The sequence below is a fragment of the Suncus etruscus genome, chromosome 1 (genome assembly GCF_024139225.1).
Source record: "Suncus etruscus isolate mSunEtr1 chromosome 1, mSunEtr1.pri.cur, whole genome shotgun sequence".
Lineage (NCBI taxonomy): Eukaryota > Metazoa > Chordata > Mammalia > Eulipotyphla > Soricidae > Suncus > Suncus etruscus.
In genome coordinates, this window is record NC_064848.1 from 204,089,496 (window position 1) to 204,104,205 (window position 14,710).

At 52.6% G+C, this 14,710-nt stretch overlaps 4 protein-coding genes across 8 annotated transcripts in view; 1 reads left to right on the forward strand and 3 right to left on the reverse strand.

The window, feature by feature from the left end:
- The window catches only part of FADS6 (fatty acid desaturase 6), a 1,183,177-nt gene that overhangs the window by 1,074,660 nt on the left and 93,807 nt on the right, over positions 1 to 14,710 (reverse strand). The window lies entirely within an intron of this gene.
- HID1 (HID1 domain containing) overlaps positions 1 to 14,710 on the reverse strand; it is a 994,098-nt gene that overhangs the window by 822,850 nt on the left and 156,538 nt on the right. The window lies entirely within an intron of this gene.
- On the reverse strand, positions 692 to 3,524 carry NAT9 (N-acetyltransferase 9 (putative)). Of its 2 annotated transcripts, XM_049769772.1 has the most exons (6): positions 3,442 to 3,524; positions 2,897 to 3,006; positions 2,230 to 2,373; positions 1,269 to 1,328; positions 1,054 to 1,148; positions 692 to 885 (listed from the first exon to the last, which is right to left on the reverse strand). In XM_049769772.1, exons 1-6 carry the CDS (start codon positions 3,516 to 3,518, stop codon positions 751 to 753), a joined length of 621 nt encoding a protein of 206 aa, XP_049625729.1. In that variant the 5' UTR covers positions 3,519 to 3,524; the 3' UTR covers positions 692 to 750. The 2 variants fall into 2 exon arrangements, with proteins under 2 accessions (XP_049625729.1, XP_049625722.1); XM_049769765.1 differs by having other exon boundaries at positions 1,054 to 1,328; positions 3,442 to 3,522.
- The window catches only part of TMEM104 (transmembrane protein 104), a 46,199-nt gene continuing 36,476 nt past the window's right edge, over positions 4,988 to 14,710 (forward strand). The window contains exons 1-2 of the mRNA XM_049769588.1: positions 4,988 to 5,100; positions 14,543 to 14,664. Of these exons, the coding sequence (XP_049625545.1) occupies positions 5,056 to 5,100; positions 14,543 to 14,664 (167 nt within the window). The 5' untranslated portion in view covers positions 4,988 to 5,055. The remainder of the gene's footprint in view (positions 5,101 to 14,542; positions 14,665 to 14,710) is intronic.

Consider the following 14,710-nt stretch of genomic DNA (forward strand, 5'->3'; position numbering starts at 1 on the left):
TGATCCCTGAGTACTGCCGGTTGTGTCCCCCAAAACAAAATGGTATTTTTTTGCCCTGGGGAAAAAAAAAAAACATTGAGTCCAACCGGGGCTGCCAGAGCCTGTGCTTTCAGCACCCCCTAGTGGCACCATTTGGTGCCACAGAAATGGAGGTGACAGTGGGCACTCCCCTTTCTCTCAGGCTAGGGGATTTTCCCAGAATCCCTGATGAGTGGCCACTGCTTCCTAGTGGAGTTCTGGAATCTTCACTCGCAGAGGGTGCTTTCCAGCCTCCTGGGGCTCCAAAATGAATCTGCAGACACCCCAGAAAGGGAGCAAGAGCAGGGAGTTGCCAGGTAGGTGCATGCTTCCAACCCAAACCAGGGTGGGACCAGGCTCCTTCCATGGGGGATGGGAGCACCCACACTTCAAGAGGACACAAAAACAGATGAGTTGGGTGGATTTTACTCCCCATGGTGCTCCAGCAGCATCAAGGTTTCCTGAGGTGGGGGTTCTCCAGGGGCCAGCCCCCCCCCATGCTTCCAGCATACACACACACACACATACACACACACACACATACACGTTCACATGCCCCTTCCCAAGACCACCCTACAATAGTTTTATGGCGCCTGGTGGGCCTGGTGGAGATTGCACTGGTGCAGCCTGGGCCAGATCCAGCCTTGTGCTTCCCCAAAGGTGAGTCCCAGGGTGTCTCCTGCAGACCAAGGGACACTCCTGTCCCTGGCATTCCTGTGCTCAGGGCCGCAGTCAGTGGGGTCCCGGTGACCCCTCTCGGTAGGGCTGCTCCTGCATATGGCAGGTCTGTTCCAGCAGCCACTGTCGTTCAGACTCTCCTATCCTCAGTCTGAGTGTCACCTCCTGAAACACTGTGCTCAGAGCCACCTGCGGAGCCAGAGGGAAAAGGAGGGAGTGAAAGGTGGAGCCTAGAGAAGGCCCTGCCCCACCACATGAGACCACGTCCATATCATGACATAACATGCCCATGTATCAAACATGTATCATGGCCATGTCCACCAGCCCACGCCCACACCTCAGTAGCCTTGCCCTCACCTGTTCAAAGTGAAGTTTGCGGAACAGGCCCATGCTCTGTTCATTTTCTTGCCCAATTTTAGCCTCAAACGTAGTCAGGCCAAGCTTGGACATTCCTACCAGAAAAAAGAAGGGGAGAGGGATGAAAGAACAGCGCCTGAATCCCCACTTTGGACCAAAAAGGCTGATCCCAACACCAGGATCTGGGGTAGGGGTTGGGGGCGCCAGGCTCTTACCATATGCCAACATCATGAGCACTGCCTCAGTGCCACAGCCCCGGCCCCTGCAGCTCGGTTCTAGGAGAGACAAGCGAGCACAATGGCACTGTGGCACATGCCAGCAGCTACTGGATACCACTCACCAGCCCTGACTCCTGGGAATGGAGCAATGACTGCAGATGAGCTCAGAGCAGCCAAAGTCCCCTAGTCCCCCCACCAAGATATCGGGGTTAAGAAATACCCCAATCCCATTTGTAAAGCTGCCTATCCTCAAAGGCTTTGCAGGCAGGGAGCCTGGAATCAATCCTTGACACCCCATGACTCCCTAGACTGCACCAGGTATGGCAGGGGCAGGGAAGTCATAGCATGTAGCTCCTTTGGGAAGGGTCAAAGGCCATGGAAACAGGTTGGAGCGAGAGGCCAGCAGGGAGGGCCTTTGCCTAATACCCGACAATATGGGTGTGATCCCTGGCATTCTATATGGTCCCCCAAACCCACCAAGAATAATTCCTGAGTGCAGAGACAGGAGTGAGTAACCCCTGAGCACCTCCAGGTTTGACCACACCCCAAAAAAAGACCATGAAGGAGCCAGAGTAGTGGCACAAATGGTAGGGAGTTAGCCTTGCATGCACTGACGGACAGACCGTAGTTCAATCCCCCCGATACCCCATGTGGTCTCCTGAGCCAGGAGCGATTTCTGAGCGCATAGCCAGGAGTAAACCCTAGGCGTCACCACAAAAGACCATGGAAACAATGGAGGGGGGAGTCAGGAATGTACGATTACTCAGGAGTTCCCAGCCCTCCAGAGGATGAGGCAAACTTGAATTCGAAAACAAAGGATAAATTCAGTATTGAGCATTACAGTGGGGACACCAAGACCCAGCAGACTAATGGGATACACCCTGGGGACTCCCACGGTGTATCTCCCCCTCTGCCCCTGCCACCCCATGTGAGAACCCAAGGGAAGGGTAGCACTCACCCGCAATCATGACCTCAATCTCCCCCAAGGTCGGGTCCCCGGGGTCGGTGAGGAAGAGGTTCACATCTCCCATCATGCAGTTCTCTTCTGAAGGGCATGGTTGCGCCTGCCACTTCTCTGCATCCAGCACAATGAACGTGCATTCTAGGGACAGAGACAGAGACCAGCCAGGAGGACATGAGAGCTGCCTTCCCACCAAGCATAGGTCCCTAAGGAGAGCTCTGATCATGCTGGGCTGTGAGCTGAGTAAATCCCTTCACACTGATTCTCTACCCCCCCCCCCCCACTGAGGGGAGGCATCCTCCATCACCCCAGATTCCTTGGGCAGCAATGGGCAAGGATTTGAGACATTATGTTTGTTTTGTTTTGTTTGGTTTGGAGGCCACACCCAGCAGCACTCAGAAATTACTCCTGGAATGCTTGGGGAACCATATAGAATGCCAGGGATCGAATCTAGGTCAGCTACATGCAAGACAAATGCCCTACTCGCTGTGCCATCACTTGTGCTCCTTGTGGCATTTTCTAATAAGAAAAGTGCTCAGCACCAAGTCTCAAGTGCCCCAGAAAAACTATGGGGAGAATGGCCCAGGGAGAGGACAGTCCACACACACACACACACACACACACACACACCCTGCCCAGGGCTAGCACTAGGGGAGAACCTCACTGTCAGCATCATCCCGCCAGCTGCGTTGCATCGCGTACTCCTGCTCCAAAGTTAGGGGCTCCGAGGCTGTTAGGCGCCTTAGCTCCTCTGACTTCATCCATTCATGATATCTAGGGGCCAGAGGGGGCCGGAGAGTGCACAAGAATGAGTCAGAGGAGGGCTGGATTCTTAGAAAGATAAAGGAGTGGGTGGAATCAAGCAGCGCATGAAATGGAACTTAAGTGCCCAGGCATAGGACCCGGGGGACAGGGTTCAAAGGGCTGGGTCTCAGATGATGCATCCAGAAGCTCTGGATTCCATCTCAGCTTCACAGGGTCTCCAGGAGCGACCCTCAGCAGTGAGCCAGATCCTAGACAAGAACAAATTTAAAACTCCATGGGAAAGGCCCCAAAGGAAGCTGAGAGGGAGAATGGATCACAAAGGGGCGGGAGGGGAGACACTATCCAGGGGAGCCAGTGTCCTTCCTCCTATCCTCATCCTTTCTCATCCAAGACTGGCCTGCAAGCCCACACAGGTAGAGATGACTAGCATGACTATCTGTTTACCTGGGTACATGCCTGGAAGTGTAGGGGACCAGGACCACCTTCTTTCCTAGCAGCAAGGTGTGCTGATTTACCCTCATGGTCACAGCCTGGTGGGGAAAGAGAGAGAGATAGAGATTTCAGAACCCTGAGTTACTTCACACAAGGTGTGGGAGTTGGAGATCTCAAAGATTTGCCTCTAGTTGTCTGGAACATAGTCGCCAGAGACGCTTCTATCCTTTCCCTCAGAAAACTGCAGAATACACTGATTGGGATCCCTTGTAAAATGAGTGGAATGGAACTGGCTGCAGATACACCCAACAATCCGGATTAGAGCTCGCATAGGGGGCCAACCCTGGGTTTGCTGTTTAAGCCTGTCCCTTCCATCCCTTCACCCAGAAGGTCCCTCAAAGCATGCAAGGAATCCCCAGATCATTTAAAGAAACTCCAACCCAAGGATCAACCCTCTTCCCGGCCACTACCCACCCACCCACCTACCCAAAGAGGTCAGTCCCTCTCTCCCACCATCAAGGCCGATCGTGTCCAGGCTACCTCCATCACTTTGGTGAAAAAGACTCATTAAACCCCTCACGTGAGGATCCACAGCCAAATTCCCTCGATTTCCCCACTCCCGCCGTCCCGCAGAGCCAAACGCACACCCAGACCCCGGCGCCACGGTAGCAGCGACCCACCTCTAGCTGCCAGCCAGGCTGCCCATAAAGGGGCCGGGCCTACTTCCGCCACACTGATGGCAGCCGCCAGGTCACTTCCGCCACACTGACGGCGGCCGCGAGGGCTCAATTCCGGCCCCGCCCCCGAGAAGTGACCAATCGGAGCGCGCGGAGGAGGCGGGCCCGGGCCCTGCACATGCGTGCTTGCGCGCGCCGGTGCGGGATTGCTGGCGCTTGCAGCAGCCCCGGGACGCAGGCGGTGGCGGCCACCGTGGCCAGGAGGAAGGCGCGCTGCAGGTATTGGGGGTCAGCCCAGGCAAAAGCGGGGGGCTGAGCTGGGGCGGTATGAGACCCGGGGCTCCTTCAGGAGAATGGAAGGGTTGGATAGAAGCTCGCAGAGGGGCGGTAAGAAAAGGGTGTGGGAGCCCAGAGGCAGGGTGGGGTGCAGGTTGGAGGCCCCGGGATAAAGAGGCGCGCGTGGGACAACGGGGATGGGTGGGGAAAGTTAGGGGGACGCCCTAACTTTTTTGCAAAGGCAGAAGAGGCACAGATTCGAGTGCTAGTGTGCTTGCTGGCTGCTCCTGGTGATCAATGGGGGACCCCACACGCACCCTAAAATGTAAAAGGGTGTCAGTGGTGGATGGCAGGGTGTCTTCTGAAACCCTTAAATGTCTCACTTGGGGACCTTCCGAGCAGCTTTGAAAATGTGTGTGCTCTGCAAAGTAAGGACCAAGGGGTCAGACGTCCAGATCTTGCTCTCCAAGTCTTGTGACCAGTTTGGGGCCCACTGGGCCACTGTCTAAGATAAGGCATCCCGAAGGAGGGACCCTCGTCCACCGGTTCTTCCCATTCCAAAGTGAAATCTGCACTTTCCCCTTAGGAAGCTCCAGCTCCCACGACCCTGCACGAAGGAGGACACCTGTGTGGGCAGGCCCCCAGGCTGCGGTGACCCCTTCTTCTTGGAGCCATGGCAGGTGACATCACAGAGACTGGGGAACTTTATTCCCCTTATGTGAGTTTTTTCTTTGTTTTCTTGTTGTTTTCATATGTATTTATCTCTTTATTTATAGTGGTAGGGAGTTCACACCATGGTGTTTAGGGGTTACTTCTAACTCTGTGCTCAGGCATCACTCCTGGTGGCTCAGGAAACCATATAGGATGCTGGGGATCAAACCCAGGTTGGCCACATTCAAGGCAAGCACCCTTCCCACTGTGCTATGGCTCCAGCCCCACTTCTTTCCACTTTTAAAACCTTCAAGTGTGGGCCCGGAGAGATAGCACAGCGGCGTTTGCCTTGCAAGCAGCCGATCCAGGACCAAAGGTGGTTAGTTCGAATCCCGGTGTCCCATAGGGTCCCCCGTGCCTGCCAGGAGCTATTTCTGAGCAGACAGCCAGGAGTAACTCCTGAGCAACGCCGGGTGTGGCCCAAAAACCAAAAAAAAAAAAAAAAAAAAAAAAACTTCAAGTGTGGGAAGCCAGAGACGTTTGATCCCTGGCACCCCATAAGATTCCCTGACCACTGTTAGGTGTGATCCCTGAGCTAAGAGCCAGGGGTAAGCCCTGAGCACTGCTGAGTGTGGCCCCCAAAATCAAAAAGCCTAGTTTTGAATTCATTGGAACCCCTGGCTTGGGGATGCTGCTTCTCTGACTGTCCCAATGGGGACCTGCTGGGTGCCCCTCTCTGCACTCCTGAAGTCTATAGCATCCACTTGGTTGGGGGATGGACTTGTTTGTTTCGAGGTTATCGGGTTTGCAGCTGGAACTGTCTTCCAGCGGACAGTGATTGACAGCTGAGTGACTGCCTTCTTCTCAGCATTTTAAAACCTCATTGGTGTTTTTCAGCCGAACTTGGAAGTTGCACAATTTTTTATAGAATTGCACAATTCTTAGAGTAGAAGACAAGAGAGACTTTCCAGGGCAGTTGAGTGGAGCTAGTAATTAGGATGATTGATTTCAGGCTTGCCTTTCCCGGACCGGACCTGCTCCCCTACACACAGACACACAGAGAGACACAGACACACACATACACACAGTCTCTGTTTAATCTTCTCTCCCACAGGATCGCCCATGGCTCCTTCATAGCTTCCTCTCTGCTGACTAAGTGGCTGCAGGGTTGAAATAATCTTTGTCCCCAGTACCCTCGGGAACAGCAGCACCTCCTGAGTTAGCAAGAGTCTGCTATTCTAGAACCTTCTTGACCTCCCACAGCCATGCGCTGTTCTGCTTGTACTTCCTGGCCTAGGGGGGGTCTCTCTTCTGTGTCTGTCAGTTTTATAGATTTGCATACTGGGGCCAAAATTGGATCCTGAGCATTACAACAGCTGGAAAGGGGTAGAGCGATAGCACAGTGGGGTGGGCGCTTGCCTTGCATACAGCTGACCCAGGTTTGATCCTCAACATCCCAGATGGTCCCCTGAGCACTGTCTGCAGTGATTTGTAAGTGCAGAGCTGGAGTAAGCCCTGAGCACTACTGGGTGTGGGTGACTCTCTCTCTCTGTCTATCTCTCTCTCTCTGTCTCTCTCTGTCTCTCTCTCTCTGTCTCTCTCACTCACTCTCTCTCTCTCACACACACATACACACACATACATAAAAATAACTGGGCCGGAGAGATAGCATGGAGGTAAGGCATTTGTCTTGCATGCAGAAGGACGGTTGTTCGAATCCCGGTATCCCATATGGTCCCCCAAGCCTGCCAGGAGCGATTTCTCGAACGTAGAGCCAGGAGTAACCCCTGAACACTGCCGGGTGTGACCCAAAAACCAAAAAAAGAAAATAGCTGGGAAGATGTCGGAGAGATAGCATGGAGGTAAGGTGTTTGCCTTTCATGCAGAAGGTTAATAGTTCAAATCCCAGCATCCCATATGGTCCCCTGAGTCTGCCAGGAACGATTTCTGAGCGTCGAGACAGGAGTAACCCCTGAGCACTGCCGGGTGTGACCCAAAAACAAAACAAAACAAAAAAATTGGGCCCGGAGAGATAGCACAGCGGCGTTTGCCTTGCAAGCAGCTGATCCAGGACCAAAGGTGGTTGGTTCGAATCCCAGTGTCCCATATGGTCCCCCGTGCCTGCCAGGAGCTATTTCTGAGCAGACAGCCAGGACAGCCAGGAGTAACCCCTGAGCACCGCCGGGTGTGAGCCAAAAAAACAAACAAAAAAAAAAATTTAGGGGCCGGTGAGGTGGCGCTAGAGGTAAGGTGTCTGCCTTGCAAGCGCTAGCCAAGGATCAGGACCGCGGTTCCATCCCCTGGCGTCCCATATGGTCCCCCCAAACCAGAGGCAATTTCTGAGCACTTAGCCAGGAGTAACCCCTGAGCATCAAACAGGTGTGGCCCAAAAAAAAACAAAAAAACAAAAGAAAAGAAAATAGCTGGGAAGAGTCTTCTTCATGCCCACGTGGCATTCTAGATGCTTTTTCACCACAGTCATTGGTAAGGGGACACCCATCCGTCTGTCGTGCTCCTGGGAGCAAAGTCACTCTGGGCTGTTGACTTCATTGTTTCATTAGACAAAGCAGCCTCTCTGCTAGGAAAAGCTGTTGTGGTTCCTGCCCACATCTGTGAACCAGGAGTCACTTCTAGAAATGGCAGGAAAGGGCCCTTGCCTGTCCCAACACGTGGCCACAGTCCACTTGAGTGCGAAATTATAAGTGAGTTCACTTCCTTTCTTGGGTGTGGAGATATGACTTTGTTTTGCATTACCCCACATGAAATATTCACGGGACCTGTGCATTCCCCCCGACCCGAGTGACCCCAAAACAGGACTCTGACCACCACCACCACCCCATGCTCCCAAGACTTGGCAGTGGGCCCTTTCTTCCAGGAAAGGCATTGCTGTCAGTTCTTTGGAAAGAAAGAATAGTTCTTTGTTTTTGTTGTTGTTGTTATTTTTGTTTTGGGGGCCACTGCCAGTGATGTTCAGGACTTACTCCTTACTGCACTCAGGGATCACTCCTGCCGGTGCTCAGGGGTTTCTCCTGGTTCTGCGCTCAGGAACCACTCCTGTCAGTGCTTGGGGGACCATATGGGATGCCAGGGATTGAATGTGGGCAGCTCTCTGCCAGGCAAGCGCCCTCCTGCCCTACAATCACTGCGGTCTCCGGAGATTTGTTTCACAGCCTTTGCTCTAGCTGCTATTTCTGCCTCTCTCAGCCTTTGTTTGGTAGTTGTCAGCTAACCCCCACCTTGGGTGGGGTCATGGGCACTTAGCTCTAGATTCTCAGCACAGAGACTGGGTCAGATGCAGTGGCCACAGACCCTTTTAATGAAACCACAGGAGACTCGCACACATATGCACAGATGCACACACACTTCCCAGGAAACTGTCTCAACTCAGTTGCCACATGACAGAATTCTGCCACAGCAGAATTTGTCTTCTTCCTCTTCTTCTTCCTTCTGCTTCCCACTCTGCCTTAGCCCACATGAAATATTCACAGGGTACTTGTGCATTCCTTCCACCCAAGTAACTCCAGAATTGGATTCTGACCACCACCACCCAGACCCACAAGACTTGGCAGTGGGCTCTTCCTTCCATGAAGGGCATTGCTGTCAGTTCTTTGGAAAGAAAGAATATTTCTTTGTTGCTATTGGTGTTGTTATTTTTGTTTTGGGGGCCACACCCAGTGATGCTCAGGACTTACTCCTGACTGCACTCAGGGATCACTCCTGCTGGTGTTTAGGGGTTACTCTTGGTTCTGTGCTCAGGAACCAGCCTGACCCTGTGCCCAGACTCTGCTCCTGCCTTCTTCCTGCCTTTAAAGCTCTCCTGGCCTAGCCTTGACTCCAGTCCTGGGTCCCAAACGGAATGTTTCACACTTGTAGCCGAACCAGATGGGTGTGCCCTCCTGACTCACTAGCCCTGGAAGCAGCAAGTAGTACTAGGGGTCTCCCACATGCACAGCAAGTTCACAACTGGAACCATTTGTTTTTGGAGGGGACCCTGTCTGGTGATGCTCATGGACCATGTGGTGCCAGGGATGGAACCAGGGTCAGCTGCAGGGTAGAAAATAGCCTTCTCAGCATTCTCTTGGTCCTCTCTCTGACTATTGAAAGGTCCTCATAAGCCTCCTCAGAGGGGTACATCTCTCTGGCTCCACCCAACTTTTTTTGAAGGAAGGGGTGTTTGGGGCCACACCTGGCGGTGCTCAGGGTTTGCTCATTGTAGGCTCTACCTACACTCAGGAATTACTCCTGGCGAGGGCCAGAGTGATAGTACAGCAGTAGGGTGTTTGCCTTGCATGCTGCCAACCCGGAACGGACCTGGGTTCGATCCCTGGCATCCCTTATGGTCCCCCCAAGCCTGCCAGGAGTGATTTCTGAATGCAGAGCCAGAAGTAACCCCTGAGTGGCACCGGGTGTAACCCAAAAACAAAACAACAACAAAATATTACTCCTGGCAGTGTTCCAGGGACCCTATGGGATGTCGGAATCAAACCCAGGTCACCGTGTGCAAGACAAGTGCCCTCCCTGCTGTGCTATCGTTCCAACCACCCCACCTGACATTTGTATGTGTGTGTTGTTTTCTTTGTTTTGGGGCCACACCCATTGGCACTCAGGTTACTCCTACTCTGCCTTCAGGAATCATACCTGGCAAGTTTGGGGGACCCTGTAAGATGCCGGAGATTGAACCTGAGTTGGCCATGTGCAAGGCAAATGTCCTACTCACTGTGCTATTGCTTAGCACCCCCCCCCCCCATCTGACATTTCTGATTATCCTGGTAGGGGTGAGCTGGAAATCTAGGGGCCAAACACTAGGGTGTGGCAAGTGTCGCACAGTGCACAGGGCAGCACCCACAGAGCGCACTCTGACCCCCCTGAGAAGCCCCACTCGCCTCCACCCTCAGCCCAGAATTTACAAAACCCCCCTTGACAGATGTCCCCACCCCCGCAAGCCCTGACTGACAATCGCCCTTTTCTTGGGCCTCTTGGCACTTTATTAACTCCCATCCTAAGAATATCACCCAGACTGTTATTTCAGTTTTCAGAACATATGTGGGCCGGAGCCGTAGCACAGCGGGGAGGGCATTTACTTTGCAGGCGCTCAACCTGGGTTCCATCCTCAACATCCCATAGGGTCCCCTGAATCTGCCAGGAGTGATTCCTGAGTGCAGAGCCAGGAGTAACTCCTGAACCCTGCTGGGTGTTCTTCTCCACAATAAATAAATAAATAAATAAATAAATAAATAAATAAATAAATAAATAAATAAATAAATAAATAAATAAATAAAACAAGGGCTGGAATGATAGCACAGAGGGGAGGGCATTTGGCTTGCAAATAGCCAACTTGACATCCCATCTCCAGCATCACATAGGTTCCCCCAGCCTGCAGGAGTAATTTTGAGCACAGAGCCAGGAGTAACCCTTGAGTGCAGCTGGGTGTGGCTCCAAAACAAAACAAAGCACAGCCAATAAAGGAGGCCAAAGAGATGTGACGGCAGTTGCCTTGTACTTAGCGAATCCGGATTCCATTCCCAGCACCAACTATGCATGGTCCCTCCGCACCACCATGCATGACCTCAAAAAGTGAACAGGAGCTGGAGCGATAGCACACCAGAAAAGGCATTTGCCTTGCATGCAATCAAGCAGGGTTCAGTCCCTGGCATCCCATATAGTCGTTCCCCCTCATTTGTAGTAGAATCAAGAATCAGGACTTATTCCTGGCAGGTTGGGTGATCCTATGGGATGCCAAAGATGGAACCCAGGTTGGCCACATGCAAGGCAAATTCTCTACTCACTGTGCTATTGCTTCAGCCCCCCACCTGACATTTTTTTTTTGGGGGGGGCCACACCTGGTGACACTCAGGGGTTACTCCTGGCTCTTTGCTTAAAAATCGCTCCTGGAGTGGGGAACCATATGGCATGCCGGGGGATAGAACCACAGTCCATCCTAGGCTAGCACACACAATTCAGACACTTTACACCCTGCGCCACCCCAGCCCCACCACCTGACATTTCTGATCATCTTGATGAAGTGATCTGGAATGTAGGGGACAGACACCAGGAGTGTGGCATGCCTCACCTCCCTGCTTTCTGTGAGCCTGCCAGGAGTGACTTTGGAGTAACTCCTGAGGGCTTCTGTGTGTGCCCCCCTCAAAAAAAAAAAGAAGTAGGTGATCAGGTCTTCCCCTTAAGTGGAGCTTGAGTGAAGGAATTCAGCCCCCAGGCATCCGACTTTACCTTCAGGTCCTGGCTCTTATCTGTCTTTTTCTCAGACACTTGGCCCAGCTGGAAGAACTAGATCTCCCACTTCAAGGATTCTCCTGGGGGGAGGGGGGGGAGGGCCGGAGCAATAGCACATAGCACCGCAGTAGGGCATTTGCCTTGCAGGAGACCTACCCAGGTCAGATGGTGGTTTGATTCTCAGTATCCCAGATGGTTCTCCGAGCCTGCCAGGAGTGATTTCTGAGCGCAGAGCCAGGCGTAACCCCTGAGCACTGCTAGGTGTGACCCAAACACAAAAACAAGGGGCCGGAGAGATAGCATGGAGGTAGGGCGTTTGCCTTTCATGCAGAAGGATGGTGGTTCGAATCCTGGCATCCCATATGGTCCCCTGTGCCTGCCAGAGGCGATTTCTGAGCACAGAGCCAGGAGTAACCCCTGAGCACTGCCGGGTGTGACCCAAAAAAAAAACCAAAACAAAAAAGGGGGGCCAGAGAGATAGCATGGAGGTAAGGCATTTGCCTTTCATGCAGAAGGTTGGTGGTTCATATCCCGGCATCCCATATGGTCCTCTGTGCCTGCCAGGGACGATTCCTGAGCATAGAGCCAGGAGTAACCTCTGAGCACTGCCGGGTGTGACCCAAAAACAAAAAAGAAAAAAAAAAAGGACTCTCCTCTGTAGGAAAATGGTTGGGACCAGGGTGATAGTGCAGAGGGACAGGTGCTTGTCTTACATATGGCTGATGCAGGTTCGATCCCCAGCATCTCAGATGGTCCACCGATTGCTGAGTGCAGAGCCACAAGTCGGCCCTGAACAAAGCCAGGTGTGATCCCAAAACAAAGCAAAACAAATGTTCCAGAAATCTGACCAAGAAACAGGCGCCAGCCCTGGAGAGATGAGAAGATTCAGCATTAATCGTACATATGGACCCCACCTGGCTGGTGCCAAAATGGGCCAAAAGTAGTTCACGCTTATATAGTTTAGATACAGTTTTATGGGGACCATTTTCTCATCAGATAGAACACAATGGGGGGGGGGGGCTAGAGCCATAGTGCAGTGCCACGCAAGCCACTGGCCCCAGCTTCGTTTTTTGTTTGTTTTTTTGGTTTTTGGGCCACACCCGGTAATGCTCAGGGGTTACTCCGGGCTATGTGCTCAGAAGTTGCTCCTGGCTTCTTGGGGGACCATATGGGACACCGGGGGATCGAACCGCGGTCCGTCCAAGGCTAGCGCAGGCAAGGCAGGCACCTTACCTTTAGCGCCACCGCCCGGCCCCTGGCCCCAGCTTCGATCCTGAGCATGCCATGCTCAACCAGGAGCAGCTTCTCAGCACAGAATTAGGAGTAACCCCTGAGCACTGCTGAGGGTGACCCAGAAAGCAAAATAATAATAATTACATACACAATGAAGGCCGGAGTGATAGCACAGCGGTAGGGTGTGTTCCTTGCACGCGGCCCACACAGGGCGAACCCAGGTATCTCATATGATCCCCGGAGCCTGCCTGGAATGATTTCTGAGCACAGAGCCAGGAGTAACCTGGCCTGAGTGCCACCGGATGTGGCCAAAAAAAAACAAAAAAATAAAATAACATACACAATGGCTGCTACCATGAATGATGCTTGGTATATTCAGTGACTGATACATTCTGGGGAGGGTTTTTCTGGGGTGGAACATACCCATCAGTGCTCAGGAATTACTCCTGTGGTGCTCAGGGAACCATACGGGATGCTGGGGATCAAACTTTCGTTGGCCACGTTTAAGGCAAACACCCTTCCCGCTGTGCTATCACTCTAACACATTTTGTTTTTAATTTCTTCCTTTTTTTTTTTTTTTTTTTTTTGTTTTTGGTTTTTGGGTCACACCTGGCAGCACTTAGGGGTCACTCCTGGCTCTACACTCAGAAGTCGCTCCTGGCAGGCTCAGGGGACCATATGGGATGCCGGGATTCGAACCACCATCCTTCTGCATGCAAGGCAAACACCTTACCTCCATTCTATCTCTCCGGCCCCTGTTTTAATTTCTATATAGACATTTACTAAATGTTTCTGTGCCCCTTTCCTGCTCAAGCAACCAAATCCGCCTCGCTCTAGTGTTCTGTTCAGGTCATCAATTTGGGATTTATGATCTAGTCTTCAGTGCCTAGAATGGGTCCACGCCTTAGTTTCTATGGGTTTCCTGCATCTGCTCCTAATTTTCCTACCACAACAGGAAGAAAATGTAGCTGCAGAATTGAAGGGCCTTGATGGGGACTTCACGATACCCCGGCCAGCATTGAGCTCTGGGCCTGTCCCCCACCTTAGTTTCTCATCCTCCCCTTTGTTCCCAGCACCACCTTCACGGTGGGCCTGGGTCCCAGTAATGAACATGCATTGTGGGTTCATGGTCGCATTAGGCAGGGGCTCAATTGTCTGTCTGTCTGGGGTCCAGAGTGATAACCCAGTGGGTGGAGTGTTTGCTTTGCATGTGGCTAAGCCAGATTCAGTCTCCACTATCCTATATGGTGCATCTAGTCCCCTAAGCCCTGCCAGGAATGACTCCTGAGTGCAGTCAGGAGGAAGCCCTGAGGACAGCTTGCCGCAAAAGCAAAAATGAATTTTACTAAGGGGGTGTGTCCCATCGCTGTGCTACCTCCAGGCTCTATTTCTGAGGATCTTGCCCAGTGTTTGAAGTGAAGAGAGCATGCTCAGACTGTACTTAAACATGATCTACCTGAGCACGGAGCTAGGAGTAACCCTGATCACAGCCTAGTGTGGCCCACCTCCCCCCTCCAAAAAAATTAATAATTTCTGAAAGTTACAGTGGGGGGAAAGGGGAAGGAGAAGGGCAGGGACAGGGAAGTGTCAGGGTGCCGAGAGGGCGTCAGATGGTATCACAGGATTGGGCCCCAGAACTTCCTGAAGTGAGCCCAGTGCCTAATTTTCTTTCTGGTGTTTTTTTGTTTTGTTTTAGTTTGATTAGGTTTGGTTTGGGGGCCACACCCAGCAGTGCTCAGGGATTACTCCTTGTTCTGCGCTCAGAAATTGCTCCTGGCAGGCTTGGGGGACCATATGGAATGCTGGGGATTGAACCCTGGTTCATCCCGGGTCAGCCACATGTAAGGCAATGCCTTACCACTGAGCTATCATCATTCCAGCCCCAGGCCCAGTGCCTTATGGTGTGCAGGACACCCCTGCCTCATGCTCTGTCCTCAGCTGGCCTCTTGAGCCCAGCGTGGACCTTTCCAATATGCCAAGGGAAGGGGGAGAGAAAGGATGCGGGGGACACAATTCTGAGCTGTGGTGTCTCTTCCTGGTTCCAGGTGGGCCTGGTGTACATGTTCAACCTGATCGTGGGCACCGGTGCCCTCGCCATGCCCAAGTCCTTTGCCACTACTGGCTGGCTGGTCAGCCTGCTTCTGCTGGTCTTCGTCAGCTTCATGAGGTGAGTGACAGGGGGCTATGCAGGGGCTGTGCAGGGTGCCCACCCT

Coding starts and splice junctions, on each gene's coding strand:
- NAT9 (XM_049769765.1), bottom strand. CDS start 3,518: ATGAGGGTAAATCAGCACACCTTGCTGCTAGGAAAGAAGGTGGTCCTG. Junction 3,007..3,441: donor ACTTCCAGGCATGTACCCAG/GTAAACAGATAG, acceptor TCTGGCCCCTAG/ATATCATGAATGGATGAAGT. Junction 886..1,053: donor GCAAACTTCACTTTGAACAG/GTGAGGGCAAGG, acceptor CTGGCTCCGCAG/GTGGCTCTGAGCACAGTGTT.